Source organism: Heterocephalus glaber, unplaced genomic scaffold, assembly GCF_053883595.1.
Source record: "Heterocephalus glaber isolate CG9 unplaced genomic scaffold, H.glaber_assembly_v1.0 deba00000546, whole genome shotgun sequence".
Taxonomy (NCBI): domain Eukaryota; kingdom Metazoa; phylum Chordata; class Mammalia; order Rodentia; family Bathyergidae; genus Heterocephalus; species Heterocephalus glaber.
The window spans coordinates 14,670,011-14,697,646 of record NW_028258147.1 but is presented as its reverse complement, the minus strand read 5'-3'; the positions used below and the strand labels follow the sequence as shown (position 1 = coordinate 14,697,646).

At 35.5% G+C, this 27,636-nt stretch overlaps 1 protein-coding gene across 4 annotated transcripts in view; it reads left to right on the top strand.

Moving 5' to 3' along the window:
* The window catches only part of Cped1 (cadherin like and PC-esterase domain containing 1), a 280,168-nt gene that overhangs the window by 72,921 nt on the left and 179,611 nt on the right, over positions 1–27,636 (top strand). For all 4 annotated transcript variants that reach the window (XR_002386702.2, XR_002386701.2, XM_021237581.2 and 1 more), the window contains 2 exons: positions 23,402–23,534; positions 24,870–25,038. Coding sequence is in view for 2 of the 4 variants with exons in the window: in XM_021237581.2 (XP_021093240.2) it covers positions 23,402–23,534; positions 24,870–25,038 (302 nt within the window). In the remaining 2 variants the exon portion in view is untranslated. The remainder of the gene's footprint in view (positions 1–23,401; positions 23,535–24,869; positions 25,039–27,636) is intronic.

The window sequence follows — 27,636 nt, the reverse complement described above, 5'->3', positions numbered from 1 at the left end:
AACTCACCCTGATCCTCCTGCCTCAGCCTCTCAAGTGCTGGGATTACAGGCATGTGCCACCATGCCCAGCTAGCCCACTCTATTTTAAACTGTGTTTTATTTGGAGGTTGACAAAACACATAGTTTGAAATCAGAGAGTTTTGCTCTGCAACCTATTAGCTGTGTGACTTTTAATTTTAAATCAATTAAATCTATATGCATGTGTATTTGTGTATGCAGTAGATCCTCAAGTTGCAATTGGCCAGACATACAAATAACTTGTATTAATTAGGTTAATGGAAGATTCATCCACCTCTTGTTATCCATAGCATATACCTGAGTAAACATCCAGATCTCAACTGTATTGACTTAGTTGCAACCAGCCTTTGGGAACAGATTAAGTTCATAAGTTAAGTGTACACTGTATATAATTTTATTTGAAGAATATAACATATTATATATCATACCTAGTGCCTAATGCTCAGCATTGTAACTTCATCATCCTAGATTCAAACAAGAAGCCTCACAATACTTAAGATTTTCTCTCTTTGCACGATTGATTATCCCCAAAATTGTATGTTTCTGTCAAAAACTGTGATGCTCCCAAGTCAACTTGCCACCGCTACGAGTATTGTCAGAGGAGGACATGAGATGCTGGAATTAGAGACAAATGATGTTTTTATTTGTGACAATAGCAGTGGGAAAACTGCAAGCATTTGTACACTCTACTGATTCCAGGTTCATCTCCTGGCTAGGTGACAGTTGCATAGTTAGTGGTGTGCATTTCAAGAGAGAAATGCCAAGCTTAGGGAACATGAATCTTTTATAGTGGGCAGTGACCTTTGGCCCAGAGGAAGATAATAGCTTTGTTAGACTGGCCCTCTTCTCTGGAGTGAAATGCTATCTGTATTTTTCAAAGGTGTCTCCTATATAAATATCTCTATAAAGATGGTTCAGAACAATAGTTGTCAGTGCCTGTTTGCAGGATGTGCAGGAACATGAAAGTTGCATAGAGAAGTATCTCCAGTAGTTTTAGAGAATACCTAATAAGTTCTACCTCTGAAGCATGATCAATGTTTAATTCTGAGCAACATTTAAAGTCTGGTTGTGCTTCAATTTACTGACCTGTTAAATATACTGAATTTGGTAATTGTCAATAATCCTGAGACCCCATGATTCTACTTTGCCTTTTCTCCATAAAGACTTGCTATCCCAGGCAAGGTAGAGAAAAGAGTGCTCAGAAAAGAAGATGACGAACACTAAACTGGCTGGAAGATAAGTTAGGGAGAATTCTTGAAGACACTGGCATAGAAAAAGACTTTATGAACAAATCCTCAGTAGCACGGGAAGTAGCACAAACAATCAACAACTGGGATCTCATCTTGTTAAAAAGCTTCTATACTGCAACAGAAACAACCAAGAGAGCTAAGAGACAACCTACAATGTGGGAAAAAATTTTTACCAGCTGTTCCTCAGACAAAGGTCTGATATCTAGAATATATAAAGAATTCAAAAAATCAGACCCCCCAAATATAAAGACCCAATTCAAAAATGGGCATCCGAAATGAACAGACATTTCTCAGACAAAGAAGTTAAAGCAGCAAATAAACATATGAAAAAATGTTCAACATCACTGGTCATTCGAGAGATGCACATGAAAACAACGCTGAGATTCCACCTCACCCCAGAAAGCATGACTGATATCAAGAAATCAACCAGGCTGGGCACAGGGCCCTGAGTTCGATCCCCAGTACCAAAAAAAAGAAATCAAGAACAAATTCTGGTGGGGCTATGAGGAGAAAGGAACCCTTCTCCATTGTTGATGGAGTGCAGACTGTTGCAAACACTGTGGTAATCAATATGGAGATACCTCAGACAACTAGGATTAGAAGTCCCATTTGACTCAGCTATTCCTCTACAGGATATCTCCCCAAAAGAATTAAAAGAATCATACAACAGTGATATATGCACACCCATGTTTATAGTGGCACAGTTTGTAATAGCTAAAACTTGGAAACAGCCCAATTTCCCATTAACTGGAGACTGGATAAAGAAGATGTAGGGTTTTTTTTATAAAATGGAGTACTGCTCTGCCATAAAGAATGAGAAACTAGAGTCTTCTATAGCTAAGTGGATGCACATTGAGGCCATACTCTTAAGTGAAATAAATAGGACACACATGTTTAAATACCAAATAGTTTCTCTGATGTGAGAAACAGAAAGTGTAAATAAGGATCAAAAGGCATAATAGATATTGTGAAATAGGAAGAAAGGGTGAAAAGGGGAAGGGTAAGTGGGAGGGATTAGGGAAAGAAAAGAAGAGAATGGAATTAACATGAGAAAACGAAAAATGGAAACAAAGTCTTTGTAAATAGGGAGGGCAAGGGAAGGGGAAAAATAAGAACCAAGATACATCTTGTAAAGGTACAAGATCCCAATGATGAATATAACTGTATTGTATACCTAAAATGTACCAATAAACTTAATGGGAGAAAAAAAAAGAAAGAAAAGAAAAGATGACGGTACTGGTGAAAGTGGTTGGGACCCACGCATGTGAGGCAGTACAGTTTTGGCTAGATGCAGAGTGATCAGAGACAACAGGTAAGGCTAACACAGTCTGTTCTTCCCATAGCCAAACACAGTGTACCTGACCTTAGACTTGTGACTCACACGGAAGGGCACACATCCATGGAAATTTTATTGGCTAGCACAAAGATTTATTTTTATCTTGCCATGTAATGTTTTGCCTTTGAAAAAACATTTTATGGTATTTAGCTAGTCCAAATTTGTTGCTCATGCTTGTTATGTTTTTTTTTTTATAAAAAGAATTGCTTTCCCATATTTGAACTAAAAGTACAAAAGAACAAATAAGAGAACTGTTTTAATTGGGTTGTGAAATGTTAGTTTTGTTTTTTTCAGTGCTGCATCATCATCTGAGAAGTCCTGGTTAGAAGTGTGCCAAATTTTTGGCCATAACTCATTCTTTTCAGTAGTTTTTTCCTAGTTCTAAGCACTGGCTCTCATGTGAAGTTTTAAATGTATTGAGATTTGTACTCAAAGATAATACTTTGAACATTTGAGGATCTATGTGTTTATTTTTAAAATAATATGTGAGTACATAAAGAAAAAGGGATATTATAGATAAAATATAGCACTTTTATTGACTCTAAGATGGGGCTTTATAAAATTTCAGATATTTATTACCAAATATAAAATATAGTGTTAAAAGAAATTATTTTAAAATATTGATCAACAAAAATTATTTACCTGAGGTGGCACTGACAATAACGTTCTAATATTCCAGATCTAATATTCTCAGCAGAGAAGGTCAAAGTTTTTATGTTCTCAAATCCAGACACCCTCTCTGTTTGTTTTCTATGGGATCCTTGGTGATTCTCTTATTCTGAAGGCTCTCACTTTCCATGCCACACATGACTATATTCCTTATGCAAAACATTTTCCCCCAAGTAAAAGCCTCATCTCTAGTATGACTGACTTCAGTGAGGTGATAGCAAAAAGTAAGCTGATGGAACTAATTTAGACTAAATTACACCCTTACTCTAGTCATAAGCCTCTTAGATATATTTGCATTTTGTAAAAGAAGCTTGCAAACCCAGTGAATTTCTAATTAGTAAAATTTCTGGAAGTACATTCATATTCCTATTCAGTTTCTCAGCAAACCATACCCAAAGGCTACTGAATCTGTCCATTTTCTTCCATCTCTACAATGACCGGTCTAGTCTACTCAGTGCTCTCTCTTCTTTCCTCCTCCTTTTTTGCTCCTGTGTACAGTACTTATCCAGACTGTAGCAAAAGAGTTTTTATCCCCACGTCATAAATAAATAAAACAAGCCTATTACATCTGTTCAGAGAAGTCTGTATAGCAACAGAAACAATGACGTCCAAGTAACCAGCCTTCTGTTGCTGTGGTTTGATTCTTGAGTAGATTTTATCTGGAAAAAGAGTCAAACACAAAATGTTTATATGACAGTAAATCTGTAGTGAATTCAGGAGCTTGAGAGACTAGATAATCTGTACCTTTTCAGGATTTGGGTTGGCATTAAATGTAAAGACTCTTTAATAGAAGTCTTTGGTGCCCAAGAAAACAGGAAGAGTTGAAGACATAGCAAAGGACAAGGCAGTAGTACCAAGTGTCTCTAGTCAGTGTGTCTCTGAGCAATGCTACAGTATTGGAAGTCTAAAGAAAATTATCCTTTTTTCTTATCCCTATGAAAATTCAGTGACTGATCCCATCCAATGTCCTAGTCCTTCTCTTCCTTTCTTTTCGCTATACTGCTCTATACTTCTTTCCCTCAGTATATCTAAAAAATATATTTATAGCAGTGGAATTATTTTTTCTAAAACATAATGGCTCTTTATTGGGGGGAAATCCCTGTCACATAAACCTTTATAAATTGTAATCAATATTGTATATTAATTGTACAAATATGTGGGTGTCAGGGTGACATTTCCATAATAGATGTATCATACTTGGATCATGTCTACCCTCCCTTGTATCCTCTTTTTCCCTTCTTGCTCTCCCTCATTTCTCCAGTCCTCTTTCCATTCCTAATAATCTTTCTTCTATTTTCAGGTCAGCTTTTTGTTGTTATTTCCATATATGAGAGAAAATATGATATTTGCTTTTCTGGGGCTGGATCATCTTATTATTACAGTCCTTAGAACTCTAGCTTCCATTTTTCTCACACAATAAAAACTTTACTAACCTTAGCATCTAATGAAGCTTAGCTTTCTACTAAAACCTTAGCACTGGTATTGAGATGGATTGCCAATATCTCTTTCTATTTTTCTTACTGCTATCTATCAATGTTTGGGTCATTCATCATATTCATTAAGAAAATTATCAACTGGTTACGTTCCTCCTCTCCACTTCAGATCTACCATCATTCTTGGTAATTTTGATGTCCATACACATGACCCTCATAGCTCTTTGATCTTATCATACCCATGACCTTCATCTCACTTCCACTTCAGCTTCCCACTTTTGTAGTCTTGTTTGGTCACTTGCATTGCTCAGAACTCTGAAAGCTCCAACTAATTCACTTCCCTGTAGTCATAGCCTTTCAGGCTTCACTCCTTCAACGCCACTGAGTCTGGAGACTCAGGTGACCCTATTGGTACTTTTAATTCTGCCATTTTCCCCAAGCCCATTAGTCATTTTTTAATCACAATTTTTCCCCTATAAAACCTGGGGCACTTTGTCACCTAAGTACTTCCCTACAATTACCTGAAACATTTGTATTTTTCTTCTACACTTCCCTTTGATCCATCAAAGTAGAAAAATCCTACAATCTGATATCTTGGCTCCTATACATTAGACATTGTAAAAAAAAATCACACAAATATACTGTTCTTTTTTCCTAGGATGTCTTCTCTATATTGGTAAAATGAAAAAAAAAATCACATTGCTTCGTCAATTGTCAGCTCAGTCACCATTGCTAAGCAAACTGGCTAGAGGCCCCTGAAGCAGCTTCTCCCAATTACTTTATAAAATATTTGTGAAACACATACCAAAAAGAACTGTTCCTAGCACTCACAATATAGAAGAATCTAGGAAGAATCCCCATGCATTTGAAGACTTATGGAACTGAACTGTAGTTCTTGATTCTTTGTTGAATTCAGAACAGGTAGAGAAGACTCACTGCTCCACCATCAGCATGTATTTCAAGAGAAAGACCAGAAGAGTGTCTTAATACTTTAGACGTGGTTTGTGAAAGAATGTCTCCTTAGAGTTTTATCCAGCCATCAGCCTGGCTGGATAAATTAGACACCAGGAAATAGAGCATTAATTTGTCTTTCAGCCATAGTCTTGACAGAAGCCAGATAGTAGGCCAAGGATACATTCCTTCAAAAAGAGCTCTTAAGGAAAACATATATAAAGAAGAAATTAAGTGTTCTAAATTCACTGACTTAGAGATGGTTACTGGGAACATATTTTTGGCAAATATTTCATGCTAAAATTTTAAAATATTAGTTTTAAAGACTGTCTTCAGAGTGAAATCTACCTAATTTGCAGAGATGGATTTACATTACCTTTCCTCTGTTTTTTATTGTAGTCAGTGAAAGTCTTCTTTGTGGCAGAATATCTCCACTGTATGTGTTTGTCTCTCCATAGAATGGAGATTTCCTAAAGGTGGGACCTAATTTTTTTATCACCCAGGTTCAGTGAATGATCATAGTCCCTAGTATACAATAGTCCCACTAATATTTTTGAATGTTGGAGTTAAATAAAATAGCAAGCATGCTAAAAAAGGGTGCAATGTTATGGAAGGAGAGCCCTGTCCGTCATCAGAGGGCCTTGTCAGTGCTTAGACTGATTTATCCATTGATTCACAATGAGCTCAATACTGACCAGATTCTATGGAGCACAGAATAGCAGAAGTAGGAATTACTGACTCATTCCTCTGAGTCTTAATTACCCACTTTTAATGCTAAGATATTTGCATCTATGAAGGAACTAGACAATTTTTTTTTTCATACTGGGGATCGAACTCAGGACCTTGTGCTTGTGAGGCAGGCACCACTGAGATAAATCCCTGGCCCTAGACAATTTTTAAAATATTAACCATAAGCAAGGTAGAACAATATCAACAAATTTCATAGTATAGTAGCAACTTCTAGGTTACCCTTGTAGCCTGGAGTCTGATCACCTCATTGTAGTGGAATAGAAGAGATGGAACCCTTCCTCACATTGATGGTTGATCTTCATGCATGTGGCCTAGACATAGACAAGTGATTGTGTCAGGCAGGCTCAAATTTTTGTACTGTTTCAACCCAAAAGTGTTGAACGTATTTGTTCCCAATTTCTTTTGAGAAAAGGCTAAATTCTGACTGCCAGAGAAGGGATCAGAAACTCAACCTGTGGGAGGTCTTTCTCTTTACTGATCAGTGACTTTTCACTACTTCTTATAGATCAGCTTTCTGTGCTGATCTATAAACTAGGGTGGAGGAAATAAATATGCCACTTTTTGCTGACTATTGTATTTTAGTGCATTTCACCCATGGATCCTGTGAAAGAAAGTGAGATTGTATGAGACAGAGCCAGAAGAACTAAATCAGAAAGAAAGAGCATTGATCTAGATTGCAGTGGATCTTGGGTGAATTTTTTTCTTAAACTCTAAAGTCTAAACCTTAAAAAACCCAAATACTTGGAAGTCTTATATAATGCAAAAAGAAATGGAATTCCTGTGGTCAGTAAAGGCAGGGCCTTCCCTCCTTCTCTCCATCTCTCCTTTCTCTTTTCCTTTTCCTTTCGTTTCCTCCTTGCTGTTGCCCCCTCAAAACACCTCCTGATATTCCTCCTCTCTATGTAGCCTTTTCTCTAGGTCACTTCAACAAAGTTTGATTTCTCTTTTTTGCCACACTTATTTTTCCCTCACTTATTTTCACTAAAACTCATTTAGGATTTGTGATTTAATATGTAATATTGTTTGCTAGCATTTTATGTAAAGATTTCTTATTTCTATTTATACTATAAGTTTCCTGATGGCTAAATTCTTTCTTCATATCATGTGTCTCTACCTGAGATATATGCATAATAGAAAGCAGAAGAGAACTTTTTAATTCGCAAGTACAAAACCTATTTAAACTAACAAAAGAAAAAGAATTATTTTTGTTTAACTAGCAAATCCAAGGTAGATCTGCCTTGAAGCTTAACTAGTTTCAAGGACAAAGTCACAAAATTCTCTCTCTCTCTCTCTCTCTCTCTCGCTCTGTCACACACACACACACACACACACACACACACACACACGAGTGTCTCAGCTTAACTTCCTAAATATATTGTGCTCATTCATTCTTTGACAGGCTGCTGCCAGCTACTCCCCAGTTCAGGAATATATTCACTTCCCTTCCTCCAAATTAGATTCCTCTATAGGTCATCAGCCTACTTTGGTCAACACTATGACCAGGAGAATAGGTGTGGTTAGACTGAGGCTATTATTCTCATGGCCAACATAATTTGACAGGGCTGCCACAGCAAAATACCACAGACTGGGTAGTTTAAACAGCAGAAATGTATTTCTCACAGTTATGGAGACTAAAAGTCCAAGGACAAGATGTCAGGCCCTTTTCTTTTTTCTCAATTCTCTTTTCTCAGCTAGCAGATGATTGCCTTCTTGGTATAAACTTATAGAATCTTTTACGGCTTTTGTCAAAAATTTCCTTTTTTTATGGCACAGGCCGTATTTGTTAGGGCTCACCCTAAGGAGCTCATTTTGCATCAATTACTTCAAAGGTCTTATTTCAAAATATAGTCCTATTACTAGGCCCACTTAGGACTTCAGCATATGATTTTAGGAGACATTATTCAGAGATGAGTACAGGAGTGAAGGTGCTATGATTAGTCATTCTTTTGGATCCCCTTGGACAGGACAGAACAGATTCCCTAAAGAAGAAAGTCATATTGGACAGAAAGGCAGCAGACACCTATTACATGTTTGATACACATTTATTGATTGAGTAAAGTCCCATGCAATTCTTTAGAAAGGACTAGTACCTTCCTAGAAATTATTTTAAAGTAAAAGAGTATTGTATTAATCTTTCCTCTTTTCAGTGTCAAGAACTCTGATATTATCCCCAAGTACCCAGATGCCCCATGCTTGTTTCTATACAGATTTGGTTTTCTGTATCATGCCTGGTGATTCCCTACCTCATGTGGTCCCCCATACCTCTGCTCCTGGGAGCTACCCAGTCTGATAAATCAATTAGTGAACCTGTACTCTCTTATGTTTTTTCTATGGGAAATACTTTAACCCAAATGAATAATCTATTGATAAGAATTTAGACATGATTGCAGATCAGGTAGAAGCCCAAAGAAACTGTTGTATCAAGCATATGCCCTGCTCACCCACACAGACCAACTGATCCATAAAATTCACAGTTCTGCCCATGAACCATCAACATCTAAATTAACTAATCACAGCCAAAATCAAATAAGGATTTTGGAGAAAATGATAGCATAGCCTTGTTTCTTTTGAAAATGAAAAAAAAATTATCAACTACCTGTTAGTTGGAAACTACACAATTCTTCTGTCCGCTTGGCATACCCAAGCAGCAATTGTGATATTTTCCCCATGTAATCCTTTCCCGAGCCACTGTGTGCACAACAGATGTATTAGGAGTTAGTCTGAAGTCTTGATAAAATGCCTGGAAAACATTGCTTCAAAATAGATGAGAAATTTCTAACAGCAATGGCCAACATTCTTATCTTTAAGCCATCAAGTACTCCCCTTGGGGATCACAGAGCTGGAGTAACACAGGTGAGGATCACAATCAGGTTACAGTATGTAGCTGCTGGGATGGTGAAAATTCATTTTGAAATTTAACTGTTCTGTGAGTAAACTTAATATGTAAAAGAGAACTCTACTGTGCTATAATTTTCATTTACACATGTATCCATTTTAAAAATCTATTAATTTAAAAGAGAGAGAAGGGGGCTGGGGATTTAGCTCAGTGGTTTTGCCTCCTGCTGCACAAGTGCAAGGACCTGAGTTAGATCTCCGGTACAAAAAAATAAAAGAGAGAGAGAGAAGGGAGGAGGGAGGGAGAAAGAGAGATTGAAAAATAGAGTTAAGTATTGAAAGATAGTATATTGAACCTCAAGACTGTCACTCTTCCAGCCTCCTTCCCACAGTAGAGACAGTTACAGAAAAACAACAAATTTATAAATGTTATGGAAGAAAAACAGTATTAGTAAGTTTGAAGTCTTTAAGAATTTTTCATTTATTTTCACAGAAGTCCAGGGCCCTGTACTGACTTTTAATTTGCAACATATCATCAGTTTAGAACATAAAAATCTGCTAACATGATGGATTAGTTGAAATGTACACCATTTCATAAATTATATGTTATAGAACACATTATTCATGACAGGTTGATGTTTGTTATGACTAGTTTCTTGAACTTCTCATTGTAGGCATAATAATTAATAATAGAATTTATTAGAACTAATACATTGTAACAAGCATTTAGTCTCTTTCAGTCTGACACACCCTGTTGAAAAACATATTAATAAAGACATAATGAGAGCTGTAGCAAACTGTAAACAACGTGAAATGCATTCATATTCCTACATAGAATCTTAGAATCCTTCATTTGCAGTTGAAGTTATGATTAGAAAGGACGCCTGTCTTGGCAGAAATATAATTAACTGAATAATGGAGTAGCTTTGAGGATGCTCTACTTTTTAATGATGGTTTGGGTGTGCGCCTGTCTGGGAGAGAAGCATAGACTTGATTGTATAGTAATCCTGTTCAAACCCTATGATTCATTACATCAGCAAATTTTGAGATTGTTCACTTTATGCCTCTCCTAGCACCATCTAATGGTGAAATATAGGACTCTCTTTTCTTCTGAGTCATTTTAAATAAAAACATCATAGAATTGTAGAAGCTTTGCAAATCCAGTGTCTATACACTCTTGCAGCCCACAAGTAAATGTGTAACATTTCCAAAGAGCAATTTACCCCCAACAGGGGAAAAACAGGTAATTCATCCATATTAACTGAGAGGGCCTTTTCACGGCTCTTTTGGTCTCATCCTTTTCTGAATAGCTGTGAGATTGTACATACCGAGAAGAATTCTAACCTATAAGCATTCATTTACAAGGAGTGCAGGAGTTGGGTGTCCTATGGTCTAGGACGCCTAATTCTACATCCACCCCTGCTTGGTAGAGTTTTGTGATTCTAGAGAAAGTACTTAGTCCATTGTGCCTCTTTTTTAGACTTGTAAAATTCTTTTCTTATAGAGTTGTCATGACAATGCTTTATATAAGAATAGGTATTACAAATTTATAAAATCATATATAAGATATTATTTCTGTATTACACAGGGCTTCCCTAAATTGATTTGTGGAGGAAAATTAAATAAGATTTTTAGTTTTCCACACTGACATAAAAAAGTCACAACAACATATATTGTTCTTTTTAGAGGTATTCTGATTTGGAAACAAATAAGCAAGTAAATATGTCTTAAAGTTGGAGGTTAAGTCCAACCACTAAACAGAATCTGCATTAATTTTGAGCTTGTTTTATATGTAAGTATAGTGGGGCTTTCTGATTTATGCCCCATGATTTTTATAGAAAACTACTCCAGAACAATATCAAAGTATACTTTTGTGCCTGTCATATGCCTGACTCTTCAAACACTTTGCACACTTCATCCTTTTATCTATTTTCTTTTAATTTTATGAAAAAACCGCAAATTTTCATAACCAAATAAAAAATAATAGATATTACACCATGTAACATTATCTTTAAAGTAGTCACTCAGTACAAGACATAAACCAAAAGGATTCTTAAAAAAGAAAAAACAAACGTAATAACAGTAACTTTCTTTTCAGTGAACTGAGATAAACTGTTAGTATAAATGAAAAAATTATCATATGTATTGAAATATTTTTAAAACAACAGAACATGTAATTTGGGGAAGTATTTGAACCTCTTCCTGCTTCCTACTTATCTTTCTTCTATTTCACTATATTATAATGTTTCTCATATAAGAGAGACTGAGCAATAGTCACTTCTCAAAAGAAGTGCAAATGACCAACAAATACATGAAAAAATGTTGGTCATCACTGGCCATCAAAGAAATGCAAATTAAAACTGCACTGAGAGGGCTGGGATTTAGCTCAATGGTGCTGCCACCTGCCTCACAATCAATCGCAAGGTCCTGAGTAGATCCCTGGTACCAAAAAAGAGGAAACAAAAGCCTGCACTGAGAGTCCATCTTACTCCAGAAAGAATAGCAGTCGTTCCTTTAGCCCTATGTATCCTTTCATGGTCTGGATACCTTCATTCTCTTTTTAGACTAATACATGGAAAGCACCCAGTGTACATAGCTAGAGAGCAGCAGATCTTTATCTATTCTATCCTGTCCCATCCTGTCCCATCCAACTCTTATAATATATTTGAACGAATGTACTATATTTTAAGGTTGTATTATAGTGCATGGAAATAAGAAAGGAGTTATTTAAAGAAAACTATTATATCTGAGCCTAATGGAAAATTGAATTTATTTACCTAAATATTTGTGGATAGGTAGAGTTCAATGATGCTTAATATAGTGACAGCTATTGCTGTATGTGCACTGCTCAATGAAAACAAAAACCCAACTATTTAAACAAATGCTGTACTTTTAACCTTTCCAGTGTATCCCAAATAAATATCAGATCTATCCTTCTCAAGGCCTAAATGTAACATTTAAGACACTCATTTGTTAAATTTCAGCAACATTGCTGTCATTGTCACTATACTAGTAAATTATAACTAGCGAACATCTTGCTCCCAAATTCTCCTTTGTCTTAGAAGGTATTTCCTGTGTGCTCATGGACACTCTGCTCTCATTTTTGGCCCTATGGTCATCTGTTGCCAAGACACTCCATTGATCCTACCCAGCAGAGGTGCCGTGCTCCCGGAGCACTGTGGAGTGGAGGCAGTTGCTGTGCCTGTCCTCATTTGTGCTGAGGGCCATGCCCAGTGGGGGATACCAAGCCTAATGCTGTTTGTGTTTCTCCTTTTGCTGCTAACACACCCATTGGTGCTATATCCCATTGTCCCAGCCACTGTCCTGTCCATGACCCAAGAGTTCATTTATGTCTTCCACAAATGGAATAAATAAAACAAAAGCAAAATAGTTTTTATCACTTCAGCAGTCAAAACCTTTCTTTATTTTATAAAGTTTTCATCATACTGTTTTCAGTACTAAATTTTGTTAAGTATTGTTTTAGCTTTAGACATAAAATCTGAAGAGAAGTAGAGTCTATGAAATCTAAAAACAACATTTTAAAAGCTGCTCTCCTCTTTTCATGTCCTCTTGTTATATTGGACTTCTCTTGCATGGCTCATCTTTATGATTTAGGGCAGGCTCCTTGCTACCAAGCCTCACTCACAGTTCTTCCAGTGAAGGCCAGACACCGGATTACCAGTGGAATACACGTTAGTTTCCCACTAACTCTTCACTATACTAGTAAATTATAACTAGAGAACATCTTGCCATCTCTCATTGACCACAAAACTTAAAAGAATGAATATAAGTGGTTTTTCTTTCTCTTCCTGTTTTCGAAGGTTTTGGTGGTATGCTTAATAACACTGAGTTCTAACAATGTCACAACTAGACTTGAAATATTTCTCTTAGGCAGGGTTTAGATACAGAGCTGTATTTATCTTTCAAGTATAAAGCCACCACTATTTATATCCTTGTGTTCCAAATATTGCAGAAACAAGAAAGTTTACTTTAAATCTAAATACAGAGTTAAGAAAAAGAGGGAAGAGATGACATTCTTAAGTAAACTAGTTATGCCTAATTTGTCTTCTTCAGTTCAATATTTTATGTTTCTGTTTTTATATCCAGTATGGGTCAGTCAACAGTCAATTTTAGAACAGTTTTGTGTATTTAAAGGAAAGAACTTTGATTTATATGTATAGCAGGCTATAATAAAATGCAACATACCACCCACAAAGTGATATTTAAAATTTCCCAATTATACAATTTATTGATACATTTGCTCATGTGCTATGCCAAGAGCAAAATGGAAAATATGCCAGGTGTACTGTCAGTTCTTAATTAAAGGAAGTTTTACCTGTTGGACAGATTTTAATAGGGTGTTTTGCTATTTGTAAGCTTTTGAAACATTTTAAGCTGTTGGTGGGTGAAAATCCCTTAATTATGTAGAATGTGGCTCATGGGGGGAGCAAAACTGGAAAAGAAAAAACAAAACCGGAAGGGTTAAGTCAGTTTTGAAAATGTCTAGTCAGAAGCATGAGCCTGAATGTCAACTCAAACATCCAGGACTAATGGATACAGTGGGCTTTTTAAGTGACTTGAAACATCAAAACTAGATTTAAAGGATAGAAGAAAGTGCTGACTACAGTTCAATGATCTCTGAGAAATGAGTAAGTCTCAGAATGAGACTAGGTGAGATGTGAAGAACAGCACCGAAAACCTGAATTGCAAATCATTCAGTGGATAATGGTGGCCTTGAACTTTTGTCACTTTTCACTGTAGATCCACAGAATTGAATGAATTCTCTTGATTTAGACTTCACTGCTTCTAGAAGCTTCATGTGCCCTTTCTCTAAATCTGATTTTGTTTGGCTACCAGTGACCACAGTGCCCTCACAGCGGGTGTCCAGCAGCCACCTCAGGTAGTAGAACCAAACCCAGCCACAGGGGAATGAGCTAGTCATGGCAGGGGACCTTGCTTCCTTTGAGAGAATGTGGAGCATTATGTTGTGTTAAGCAAACAAATTAAAAAACCTACCTCTAATAACAACATGTCTGGCTCCAAACACCTTGAAAAATAAATTAAATTTTAAAATAGTTTTGTATTTATTGGTTTTGAGGGGGCAGAGTTGCAGGAGTTTTAGACAAAATGGCAGTAAAGTCTTATTCAACACACATTTCTGCCAAATACTGTCTTTATAACCCTCTTCTGGCCATAAGCGACTCCCTCTAGCTCACCAGCACACTACCCTGCACAGCCTCTCTTTATGGGTGACTTTGTTTACTCTTCTTTCTCCAACTCACTTATATAATTAATCAGTGTATTTTTACTTACTACCCCATACAACATAATATTTTCATTTCCAAATAAGCCTGTGTCCTTCTTTCTTAGAAGGAGGAGGAAGAGAGGAACACTTGTACTTGGATAGTTTTCACTGTCACTAGCTCCTGAATTCTCTCTACTACTTACAGCTTAAGCTCTTAAATCTAGCGTCCACACCACCAAAGATAACAGAGTTTCAGTGGTTATCTCATTACTTTGAACCCCTGAGTGGCACCAGATCTCAACAGTATTTTAAAAGTAATGACTACTTGCCCTAATTTATTGAAAATGACAGGGGCATTATTGAGCACCACAAATCATTTTCCCTAAGATACTTAATATATCTGATAAAACTTGCAAGATATAATTGATTTCCTACCCAACCTCCATGAATTCAAAAGCACAGAAGTAGCAGTTTCCTGCAGGAAGTTTAAATGTAGGATTGCTACACAGAGACATGCAAACAGTTTTAATTAAAACAATGTGCTCATGTGAAAACCCTAAAGCCAAGGTTAGACTGTATTAGATCTCTGCAAAATAATTCATATAATTCAATAATTATATATATATATATATATATATAAAATCTTGAAAGTACAAGAGATGAAGGATGGCTGAAGAAAATTTGAAGAATACCTTTATAGAAATAGTCTTAAATTTTACTTCAAATGAAATAAACTGGCTTAAATTCTACCTGAGAAAGAAACAGGTTAACGTCAGAGGTTAGAATTCAGACAAGAATAGAAAGGAATAATTCAAAACTTTAATCACTCAATAAACATGTCGAAGAAAGGCAAATTTTTAGCTCTATAAAGGCCCTTCCTCTTTTGGCTCAATTAATTGGTTAATTCTTTAGTTGTTTAGGAAGCATAAAAGAGGTCAGATGTACTTGGCTAATGATCTGCTTAACTAAATAAGCTTGGGAGATGAGGTACCATTTCAGACTCTCCTCAGGTTGTGCCTGACTTCTGACTCACACTTTGATGTCCTCAATCTATTAGAATTGGACTCTCGTTGTACAGTGCTGCTTACTTTAACCTGACCCTAACAGATTCCAATCATATTGCTGGTCAACTGGTGAGAATTCAGTAATAGTATGTTTGCTCAGTTTCCTAATCAAAAATCTTTTCTGATATATTTCCATGATCCTGACCTATTTCTTCCATTTGAATCTTGAGCCCTCACTAGAATTCATTTTGGCAACAGAGACTAGCCTCTATGTTTTCTATATTCTTATTTTACTCTGGGAGTCACATATGAAAACCCTGATAAGTAATACAAATATCATATATTTACTTGTAAACAAGGTAGAGGTAGAGGGGCAAATTGAAAATAATACTATGTACAAGACAAGGCGAGAAAATAGCAGGTTGAATTGTGCTGTGAAGCTGTTATTAAAAAAGAGATATGTTAACGTGTGGTTTTATTTAAATAAAAGCAATGACCTTCCTGTGACTTTATCTTGCATTTAAATTAGGATTGACATCAATATATTCAAAAAAGAATTTAGAGTCACTGCTATAGAATTCTAGTAAGTCATTATTCTGATGTAAATTATATTAATATTTCATTGTGTAGTCTAGAAAACACTCCTGAGGAAAAAGTTTAATATTAATCAAATGATTAACTTATTTTGATGGTGGGTGGGCTTAGGCAGCTATTTTATTGTCATATTTGTTACACTCTGTGTATTAATATTTGTTGGAAGTTGTGTTTCAAATTGTTATTAATGATGCTCATTAATTTATATCAAATTATTCATCTTGGGCCTTGCTGATGTAGTAAGCCATCTTCCTTTCTAAAAATTTTCTTTCCCCTGGAAAATTTATGCAGAAAAATATCAAAGGAAAATTAAGCTGCCATAAAGTAATAAAACAATCTTTCATGTTGTTTAGTCATTGCAGTGAAATCATAGGGCAAGAAAATTGACGTAGTATTCTAGACACAGCTTTTATTACCAAGGATAATGCTCAGAATCCAAGGTTCTTATGTTTCCACGGTCAAAACATAGAACAGTCCATGGGGAAAATTGTTTTTGTAGGATTTCATGACTTTGACACTTCTGAAAAGGAATAGAAAGGAGAGCATTTGTGGATTGCCTTTCCTGAGTGTTCAGTAGGCATTTGATTGATGGATTGATTTGTTGGTAGAAAGTTTATATAGTAACTATGCCTTTAAAACACACTGCTATGTCATTGATCTGGTCACTTTTGTAAGTTAAATTGTGTTTCCACTTAAATCAGGACATGGACTACATCTTATTTCCTATAACAAAGTGCAAGATATTCCTTTTCCCAAAAAGTACTGTATTGCAGTACTATGCTATTTGCATTTGTGATTTGCTATAGCCCTCCCTATAGGGTAATAGCATACAAAAGATATTTTGAAACTATAAGGAGAAAATTATGATGTCAGAGACATAGGTAGTAATATTATAATATCTGATCCTAAGAAATTATTGAGTTGCCTTAATTATGCTGGAATTATGTACTAGTAATACCTTTATGTATTTATGAGTTGCATTTTCTTCAAATCACTCAGTCCAATGCTATTTGCATAAAATGAAGTTAAAAATGTATTAAAGATTTCTCTTTTTTTTTTTTGGTCCTGGGGATCAAACTTGGGTCCTTACGCTTGCAGGGTAGGCAGCGGCACCAGTGAGCTAAATCCCAGGCCCTGTATTAAGATTTGATATATTCCAAGCATATATAAATCCCTAAATTGTGTCATTTAAGCTCAAGAATGAGTCTGAATAGTCTAGGGTGTTTTGTCTGTGTGTTGTGTATTTATTGACTAGGAGCTAGTTCTGTTGTAATCAGTGTTGTTTGCAAAGACATCTGTCTTTGAACAAAATACAGAGGAAGGGACTTAAATATTTCAGGAACTGGATCAGTCCTAGGTTTACTCCATCCATAGACATAATACAAAATTTCTTTAACATAACAAGAACTGCACTGCGTTCTTGGTATATTGTGGAGTGAGCTTGAGGAAAGGCTCTAAAAAAGAGGGTGTGCCTTTATAATCTACTTATCAGTAAAGATACTGGTTTTAGTTTTTGCTTACATTTTTGTCCTTATCACACATACTTCCTGCTTTTTTCTCAGAAGACTAATGTCAAATATCAGATGTTTAAAATCACATAAAAGAAAAATTAATAGATTAGCCTTTGTCTCATGAGTAGTTAGAAAAAGTTAGAAACAGGATTTCTAGGCTATAGAAAACTATTGTACTAAGCTACCCCTAATAGTAGATATTTAATATTTTTAAAAATATTTAATGTATGCAAAGTTCTGTGCAATGCATGTTAAAGAATTTCATATTTCTGTCAGAATCCATATAAGGAATGTTCTTATTACCATTATTATTATTTTCATTTTACAAGTAAAGCTTATTAAAGCTTAGAAAGACTAAAGAATTGACTCATGTTCGCATGTATGAACAGACAGAAAATGACTATTTTTAAATGACTGTTATTTGTAATATTAATTGTAAAATAGTTTTCAAAACAATACGGCTAGCAACTATTTACAACATGTTGGACAAAATAGAATATGCTTCTTTATTGGTTTTGCCTATGTCTTCTAGGATCCAGATTCAGTCTGTTTGGTAAAACAAGTGGAACTTTGACCCCCAAGTTTGTCCTTTTCAAGGATACCCTGTAAAGAATAGCCTTCCTTCCAGCCTGAAGCTGGTGACTTTCTCTTCTATGGTTTCCTTGTTGTTCATGGGTTCAGGGTCCTTTGTCTTCATTAGGTCTCTTGGCCTTAGGTAATTGATCTCTGAGTTGTTGATCCATGACACTTTACCCGGGCTGTGTAAATGTTGTTTTTAGTATACCCAGATGCCAGTATAAAAAACATCACACTGCAGTGGAGAGAGAAAACCAATCCCCGCTCATGTTATGCACATTTCCGAGGGTTGAACCATAAATCTGCCCTGTACAACTTGAGTAAATCCTCACAGTACTTGGCTCACTCATTGTTTTCATTTCTAGGTTGCCCTGTTTCTATGACCAATGTATATATCTTTGGTTATTTGGATAAGATGAAAATGAAGGTCACTTATTAAGCATAGATTTATTTGAGAAACTATATTAAGTGCTAGCCTATGCCGGACACTAGACCTTCAAAGGAGGAAAAGAAAATAGAATCTCTACTCTCATGCAGCTTATAGACCAGTGAACTGAAACTGCCCTTCCAAATGCTTAAAATAATCTTCCTCTCCAACTGCTATTGAATGCTCAAACTTGTGAACTGGACTTTGCTTCAGCATGTGTTTTCTTAGTATTTTATATATTGCTCTAGAGGTGAAAGGGTGGTTGATATTCCTTAAATTTTTTTTTTCAGTATTGAGCCTCACACAAATAAAATGGTGACTGGGCAGCCTTGTGAAGTACAGTACTCATAATCCCTGGAGGATACCTAATGGACGGAGGGGCTGCATTTAATGTATAGCAATTGGACTTTTGGCACTTATTTTCTCCATAGGTCATATATGGGATATAATAACAATGATAACTTTATACCTAAGGTCACAGAAAATTAGAAATGTAAATGACCTTAGATATCATCTGGTTATCCACTCAGCAGGTATTTGTTCAACATCCATTGTACTTTGCCACTGTGCTTTTTCATCATCAAGCTAGAGAAGAAACAGATTGAAAGGTGAGGATATTTGTTCCTTCTAGGCAGTGGGAGAACTTGGACTATATCTCTATTGTTTTCAAATTTTATGCTAAACACTGCCTGAGTGACAGTAATGTTACCCCTTTGTCATTCCTGAATTTCTAGGCGCTGGAACCTTCATTCATAGCTACTATGTACTCTTGAATGGTGTAGTCAAAGAAATAGTAGGGTGAATGTTGCTGATATCTGATCACTGTTCGACCATTTTTTATCTTACAAAAAGCAATTTCATCTGGTTCAGCCTAAACTATTTCCTGTGGCCACATGCAAATGCTCAGTTTGAGATCAGAGGCAATATTTTTCTATTTCATTTCATGTATGTGCATGCACATGTGCTTGCCAGTACACACATAAACACAATTGTTTGTTTCTCCAGAACACGTGGTTAATAAGGAGAATGCTGGGGCTAAATGTTTTCCAAAAGTAATGTTTGTGCTGGATATTCTCTTTTTCCCACTCTGAACTCTCTTTAGACCCTGCCTCTAGGAAGCTGTTCTCCACACAAAGTATCAACATGCTTCCCTTTCCACTGACTCTGGAATTCTAGAGGTTAAAGTCAGGAGGAGAGAATTTGGGTTATTTATTCTCTACTTCCTTTATTGATGGACTCTTGTGTGGAACTAGCTGTGTTCCTCTACCTGTAGCTATACCTATTGCTTAATGACTTCTCTCATAGAAATGTAAGACAGCATTCAAACATTTGTGAAATATAATTATACTTGTTACTTTCATATTAATTGTTAGCTATGGGGCAACACATTAAATCAAATATAGTATAAATTTGGCAGGTAATCTTTGCTAGTACAAATGTTTTCCATATTTCATTCTTTGTCTGTGGTATATATAATTATATGTCACATAGAAAAAGAATAAGAAACCAGTGAAAGTATTTTTAATTCACTAAAATAACATTTTAATCTCTAACCATAGGTTGGCTTAACTATCCCAAAACTAGTTCATTACTAGAACAAATATTTACAGAGCTCCTGTCATATATCATCACTGTGTTCAGGGCTGTAGAAGGTCTGAAGATTGATGGGAATCACATTCTGGATTCCATGAGGCACCTTAACAATGTCACAAGCCCATTAAGTATAGATTGGCAAGAACCAAATGAAAAGTCAGTCTCTTAGCTCTAGTTCAGTCTTCCTTTGCACATAACTGTACCTCAGTCAGCAGGTGCTCAGTATGTAGCCAACCACATATTAAAAGGCATGAGAAAAGCAGTTCTTCATGCATCCCTAACAAATTGCTCATTTTCACTCTAGGCGATCAGTAAAGTTTCAGGCTTCAGTGCTCCCTGAAATAAGCTAAGAGTAGGCAATAAATAAGAGTATGGATCTATTCACCATATGGTATTTCACATCTGAATCTATTATACAGTCAGTCTTCATATTGTGGGGCCGGAAAGCCCTAGAGATACGTGCAAGGCCCTTCATATTTAATTACTGCCTAAAAAACTTAACAAGCTTATGTTAATAAATTAGAAGGCTATTTGGAAGACTACGTGTCATATACCCTCATCTCCTAAATTCCCTACAGAAAAAGAAGATAGTTTAGCATTGTTTGTGGGAGCTTTCTAGGCTCTTTGAATGTATTGAAGAGGCAAAAAGAAGGGGAATGGCAGAGAAAAAGAAGTGGCTTAAACTGGACTGTTGAGAGCACTTGGTGGACACATCCCAGGAAATAGAGAAGACAGTATGCCTCCTCCACATATGTGTCTGATTCTGTTAAATACTAATGTAGGACACAATAATTTCCACAACTATTCACAAAAATTCCATAAAATGCAATTGCAGCTTTTATACATATTAGTGGAAATTATTTCTAATTTTTTGGTCATGATCAAGTGAAATGGGAATGGTGTTAGATGTCAAGAAATAGTTAATGAAGATTCTTTTAAAGTCATAAAAAGTAAGCACCACTAAGCCTCAAATAATGATAAGGGCAATCTAAAATTTACAGATATAAATATGAGTAAACAAATAAGGTAAAATTACTTTGATCACTATTCTATTGTTCAATCACAGTTTGAGGGATTGATGTGAAAAATCTGACATATTCTTGGCAATTCTTGGGAATTCCTGCATTAGGCTTCAGCTTTGTGTTATAGGCTCCTCCACTTGAGCTAAACAAACAATAACAAAAAGTGACATAAACTTGTTTGTTGTTTTGATATATTTTTTTCTAGTTCCTTAAAGACTTTGAGACACTACCCTGGTGAAGCATTTAGTATTTCCAGCTTCTTTAAAGTCAGCTGTGCTTGGACCTCTAAGTTGATGTTCTGCTTCCGGGTAATGAGGCAAAAGGAAAATCAGACTAAATTTTACATTCTCCTTTTATACCAAAGAAGGCTACAAGAAAAATTGGTTTCTCTTCTAGAGAAACACTATTTTTCCTAGTCATAATTTCTAAAGAAATACATCTATTTAGTGAGATCTTAGGAACATTCAAAGTATTGCATGAACATTTCAAGTTATTTAAAAGTTGTGATTCCAAAGAAAAGAAATTATCTAATGATTCTTCATTTATCACCACCAAAAACCAAGGCGATTTGAATGTTTCCTTTATTATGATGTATTAGAACTTCATTAATAGGAAAGTCTTACAGATAAGTTATTGTTTTTGAGGAAGGTCATGCTGTGTTAAGTAATGAGATATGGGAATACATTGAACAGCTTGACTTCTGCTGACTTTTACTTAAAAGTGTGAAGCATTTTAAATTAGACTATGTTAATATTGATAAAATGTGCACAAGGGGGAAATAATTTAAAGGCTTTGTTGCATTTTGAGAACTGGATAAATTATTTGACTTAAAAATAAGGCACTGCGACCTGGGAGTAAAGACACAACTCCTACATACTCTTGGAGGAAGTAAAAATCAGGAAACATTTTTGGAACACAGTTTGGTAATGTCTAACAAATTTACAGTACATTTACCCACTGCCCTGGCAATTATACATGGTGAGAAGAATCTACCTTTAGATAAACTTGTGAAAGTACACCAAGGTAGATGTGTGAGAGTATTCATTGCAGAGTTTTTGGAATATCAAAAGAAAAATGTTATAAAAATAATCTAAATATACAACAAGAGGAGAATTGCTAAATTAAATGTATATTCATTTAAGGGAACATGCTAAGCCATTAAGAAGTATGTTTGGTGTGATTTTATACATCTTGATATGGAGAGAAGTAGTGAATGGATTAATAGGGAAACAAGGCAGGTATAGGCCATGATGAATTCTCTTTTGGTAATTTAAAAAACAGAAAATACCTACATGTAGATGTTTATGTAGATATAGTTATATCAATTATGTCAATTTATATATTGAACAAGCAAATGCATAGATTGTGTTAACCAAATTTCAAAAGTTAATATGTGAACATTAGTTTATGGTAGGGAGTGGTCCTAGATAGAGGTAGATTAAAGGTTACTTTTCTTTCTATTTGATAGCTTTCCATAAAATTTTTATTTCACTCACCAAGTATATGCAATACTCTATTTTAAACATATCAATATGAGTGTTCTTAAATAAGTCATTATTGTTCATTATTTTATATACTTAAAACCTAACAGTTAATATTTCAGAAAATAATTGAGGATGATTGTTAGGTTTCTGAAATCATGAAGCATGATAAACTAGTATATATTGTATTGTCAAAAAATCAACTCAGGGGCCAGGGATTTAGCTCAGTGGCACTGTACCTGCAAGGTCCTGAGTTTGATCCCCGGTATCAAAAAAACAAAATCAACTCAAATTTTCAATGGAATATTAGCATCACAAACAAAATTCAACTTCTATAGTTACCATCTTCTTATTGAGAGTGCATCACTGAGCTGTACATAAGATATATCAGCTTGGGATGGGATAGTTAGAGACATCAAACCTACCTCCCCTTCTGTACAAGCAAATAGGAAATCAGTTATTGAAATTGTTCTCCTGGTCTGTGGTAAAGGAAGATAACACACACACACACACACACACACACATAAAATGGCCCCTCTAAAAGTACTTTCATACTTAATAGATCCAATTTGGATTCAGAATGGAGAGAAAATGGTTGCATGTTTCCTCTGGACTCTGCAGTTTAACTCTACATCCTCTATTTTGGAAGCACTTCCAAAAGGAATCAACAGAATGACTGTCTTCTGCTCTTCTGAATCTTTTTCAGAATTGCGACTTCCTGTGAGTCCTTCTGTGTGTTTGGATCAGGGAGCACAATTCCAGCTGAATACTTCAAGTCACCTTTTAAAAACAGTGAAACGACACATGCGGAAACCATGGGACTGGCAACGTGAACAGCTGTAAGCTAATCGTTTTGAATTGTTCTATCCAGCATGTATTTTAGGAGGCAGCGAACAAGAAAAAAGCACACAGCAGATCTGGTGGTGGTGGTGGTGTTACATGTCTGAATTATTATGTTCTGTTGTATAAACTTTCAGTTATCATTTCTTAATCTCTAGTCTCTTCTACACTAATGAAAATTTCTACTGCCACTCAAACATTTGGATAAATTCAACTCTTATCTAGTAAGTTACATTAATGTATGCTGAATTAAAAACCTTAACAATGTGACACTATAAAATTTTAACTTTCCCTTTCTACTCAATTGGCATTCCCTTAATTATGAGTATGGCCGAATGCATTTTTTTCTATTAAATTTTTTTATAGCTTCCAGGATCTAAGAAGGAATCTTCTAGGTATCAAGTTGTTCAAGATACCTCCAGGGAAAGGATTTTAGTGTGGAGATAAGTTATAGGGGGAAATTTAGAGATTTTAATTATCTTATCTAAGACATAAATGAGTCGGCTTTATCCTATTTTATAGTTATTAAGTACTGTGGCAGCAGTTAATGGTATTTATTGAAAAGTCATATGCATCTTATGCTGACCTAGACTTCAAAAGCTAAAATAATGTATTTTTTCATTGATCAAATGTATATATTTAATATATCCAAGTATGGTGAAGAAAAAATAGTTATAAATTTCAGTTTCATTTATAATGACGGTATATTTATTTCATCACAAAACATCAAGCTAGTGTTATTTGTCCTTTGCAGACTGAATTGCTTTTTAAATATTTCACCCTGGAAATTGACATTTAATTATCAGGGGTGAGAGGTTTTAGGAACCTTGAACTAGTGGGGAATTTATTTTGGCATTTTTTTTGTGGACTATTTATTATTAAAACTTAATGTCTTTTCACAGAGAGGAGAAGATAGAGCAAAGGTAGGCAGGGGGAGAAGATGAAAAGCATAGTTTCATTGTTCCCAAACTGTAATTTATATCACGGTGACAGAATCTGGAGTCATGCCATAGTGTAAATAATTTAGTTTTTAAAATCTTTAAACCTTACTCTAAGTACTGTTTTCTTTTTTAGCTTTTATTTTTCTTAAAAAAAAATCTTTTGATTAAATCTTCTAAGAGTGGAGAAACGCAACCAGCTTCTCGCCTCTCTCTGTACCTGTCTGCCCCCTGGTGGTGATGCTAATACGCAGTAGAAATTGTTTAAAGAATCAGGTTGAAGGCTGGGGTCCAGCAAAGGATAAAAGGGGCTTGTAAATTACCTGCTAGGTAATTTATACATTACATATTCAACCTTAAATTCTGGGGCACTAACTGTGTTGTTTTATTTTTCAGGAATCAAACAACAGTCCTTGTTCCGCACGAGACAATCTTTAGAGCTGAGGATCTATCTGTGATTCTAAAAGCGTATGTGTTGGTGACATCCTTAACCCCTTTGCGCGCATTCATTCATTCAACTGGCACGGTGTGGATTCCACCAAAGAAAAAACGCTTTACTGTCAAGGTAAAGGTTCCGTTCAAGCTGTTATTTCACACAAAATACAATAAGTAAAGCGAGTTGGGCTGGCATTCTCCGACCTTTATGGTTATCAAATTCCTTTGAACAGAGATTGCATCTTTTTATTGTGGCAAGCATAGATTTTTATTAAATAGGTAGAGGTTCAAAAATGAACTGGAAATAGCTCAATTCACTAGGGATCACGAAGGCTACATCTTTTTTTTCCTCAACTCATCATTTTAGTTCAATTCTGTGACCCATACAAAGCTAGTTCTTGGCTGTACTCTTGACTTTCCACTCTTTCAAGAGACACATAGTGCCACAAATGAAAATATAATTTTGTTGTTATGTTTTTTGCTTCATCCTTAGAAAATAGAATACATACTTCAATATGTCAGTCCATGTGGAATATTTGCTGAGTGAAAAACAAAGTTCTCAAGCATGCCTGACATAACAATCAGTGGCACAAAGGGTAATGAGGACGTTTTCAGGAAAAGACTTAGTAATAACCCCCCAGAAGTTTAGTTAGAAAAAATGTATCAGGTTAACTACGTTTAAAATTAGGTCTTGTGAAGATATATTTGGCAAGGAACATTTGATTTTACAGAAATAATTGTTTGGCAGAGAGATGAGGACTTGGAAGTAATTGAAAAAAAATTTACAAATACCTCATGGTTTTAAGAGATCCCAAAGTGAGTGAATTTAATTTCTTTTCCAGAATTTACCTTACATGAATTACATTTTTCATTCTGAAAAGTATTACAATGATAAAAAATGTAAACAGGCCATTTCAATGTTGTCAGTTGATGACCCTTCAGCATGATAACCTATGTAGTTGTAAATAGTCCAATAAAATATACAGCTGACATTTTAGGTGCAGAGGACTGTACTATTGATTATGCCCCAAGCAAGCCAACTGAAGGGTTAACTCTTGGCTTGTTTTGGGCCTAATCAATATTTCAGTCCTCTGCATTTAGGAATGGTATTGATGATTTATGATCTTAAATTGCTTCCTTTATCTTAAAATCAATCATCCTATTTTAAGTACAACAATATCTATGGTTTTCAAATAATTTTGAAAAAATGGAATCTGATTTGGTTTCTTTCATGTTGTCTCCTGCAATTCCTTATGTAGCTATTTGTATTTCCCGAAGTACCATTAATTATTTCCATTTTTCCTGTTTTTAGGTTAAATTATATAGAATTACTGATAGTTGGTCATTGTTTCCCTATAAACCATTGTGACTTCATAGGTTCAACCTAATAGTTGGAACTCAATAACAGAGAGATGAGATACGGTATTCTCAATCATGTCAAAGTATTCATATGTTCAACAAATCTTTGAGCACAGACTAAAATCTCTGCTATTGTGCAAGGCTTCTTTGTCTACTTAATCCATTCTGCTTAACTCACGTATCATTTTATCTGCAATCCCCACTCAATTCTTCTCACTTTGAAAAGCCATCATTATTATGGTTTATTCTATGTACTCTTGTTTATATAAGACTTACATTTTCTTTTGTGTGTATTTGTAATTTATGTACATTTTAATATATTAGAGATTTTCCCTTTTCTAACATTTTTATATGCAGCACTACATATTTTTAGGAAGAGACCATCTAGATTGCTATTTGTTTTTTGTTTGTTTTTGTAGTATTGGGGATCAAACCCAGGAGTGCTCTACATCTTCAGCCATTTTTCTTTTTCTTTTAAAACAGAGTCTATTGCTAAATTCTTCAGATTCGCTGCTGTCTTCCTGCTTCAGCCTCCCAAGTAGCTGGGATTACAGACATGCACCACCATACCTGGCACTACATTGCTACTTGTATATTTTCTTGTTATCTTTTCATTGATTTATTGTGTTCTTTGTAAGTTTTCCATTATCATTTACCTATCCACTACTTTAGTAAGAACACACTTATTGCTCCAGTTCCTGGTCAAACCAAACAGTGCCTTCCCTGTAAAAACCTTTGTGTCTGACCTTTTCTGAAGCTGCATGAGATTTTCTGGAGAGTGTAAAGCTAGCAGTGCAATCATAGGCCCATACAATGACTGAAAAATGCAGCTTGCCTCCCAGAATACCTCCATCAGTCTCTACCCCTTTTTAGAGGTTTCATATCCCCACCATTTTACCAACTCTTGGTCTTGCTAGTCCTAATTTTGCCAGCTTAACAGATGGAATGCTATATACTAATCTTGCAAATACCTCAACTTCTCATGTATCTGTCAACTTTATTTACAGTGCCCTTTTGTTGATTAAAATGATCTTCATCAAATTTTCTTTGAGCACACCCTGAATCCTAGGCCTGGACTTAGCATCCTTAGCAAAGAAGGTACAGGCAGAGACTGTCCTGGAGAGCAGAGAGGAGGTTGAAAGAAAATTTGAGTACTTTTCTCCAGTCCAGCCTCTCAGAGAGCCTCCAGCAACTTCTGCCACCAAACTCCCTGTCCGCAGCCACCAGGGCAAGACCAGTTCTAAACAGCTTTCAGCTTTCAAATTTTTATTAATTGTCCCTTTGTTACCAAATTCATGCCTCAGTCTCCTTTTGTCTGTGCTGATTCACCTTCTTAGCAGGAAACCAAAGCTCTTAGGTGTTCTGAGTA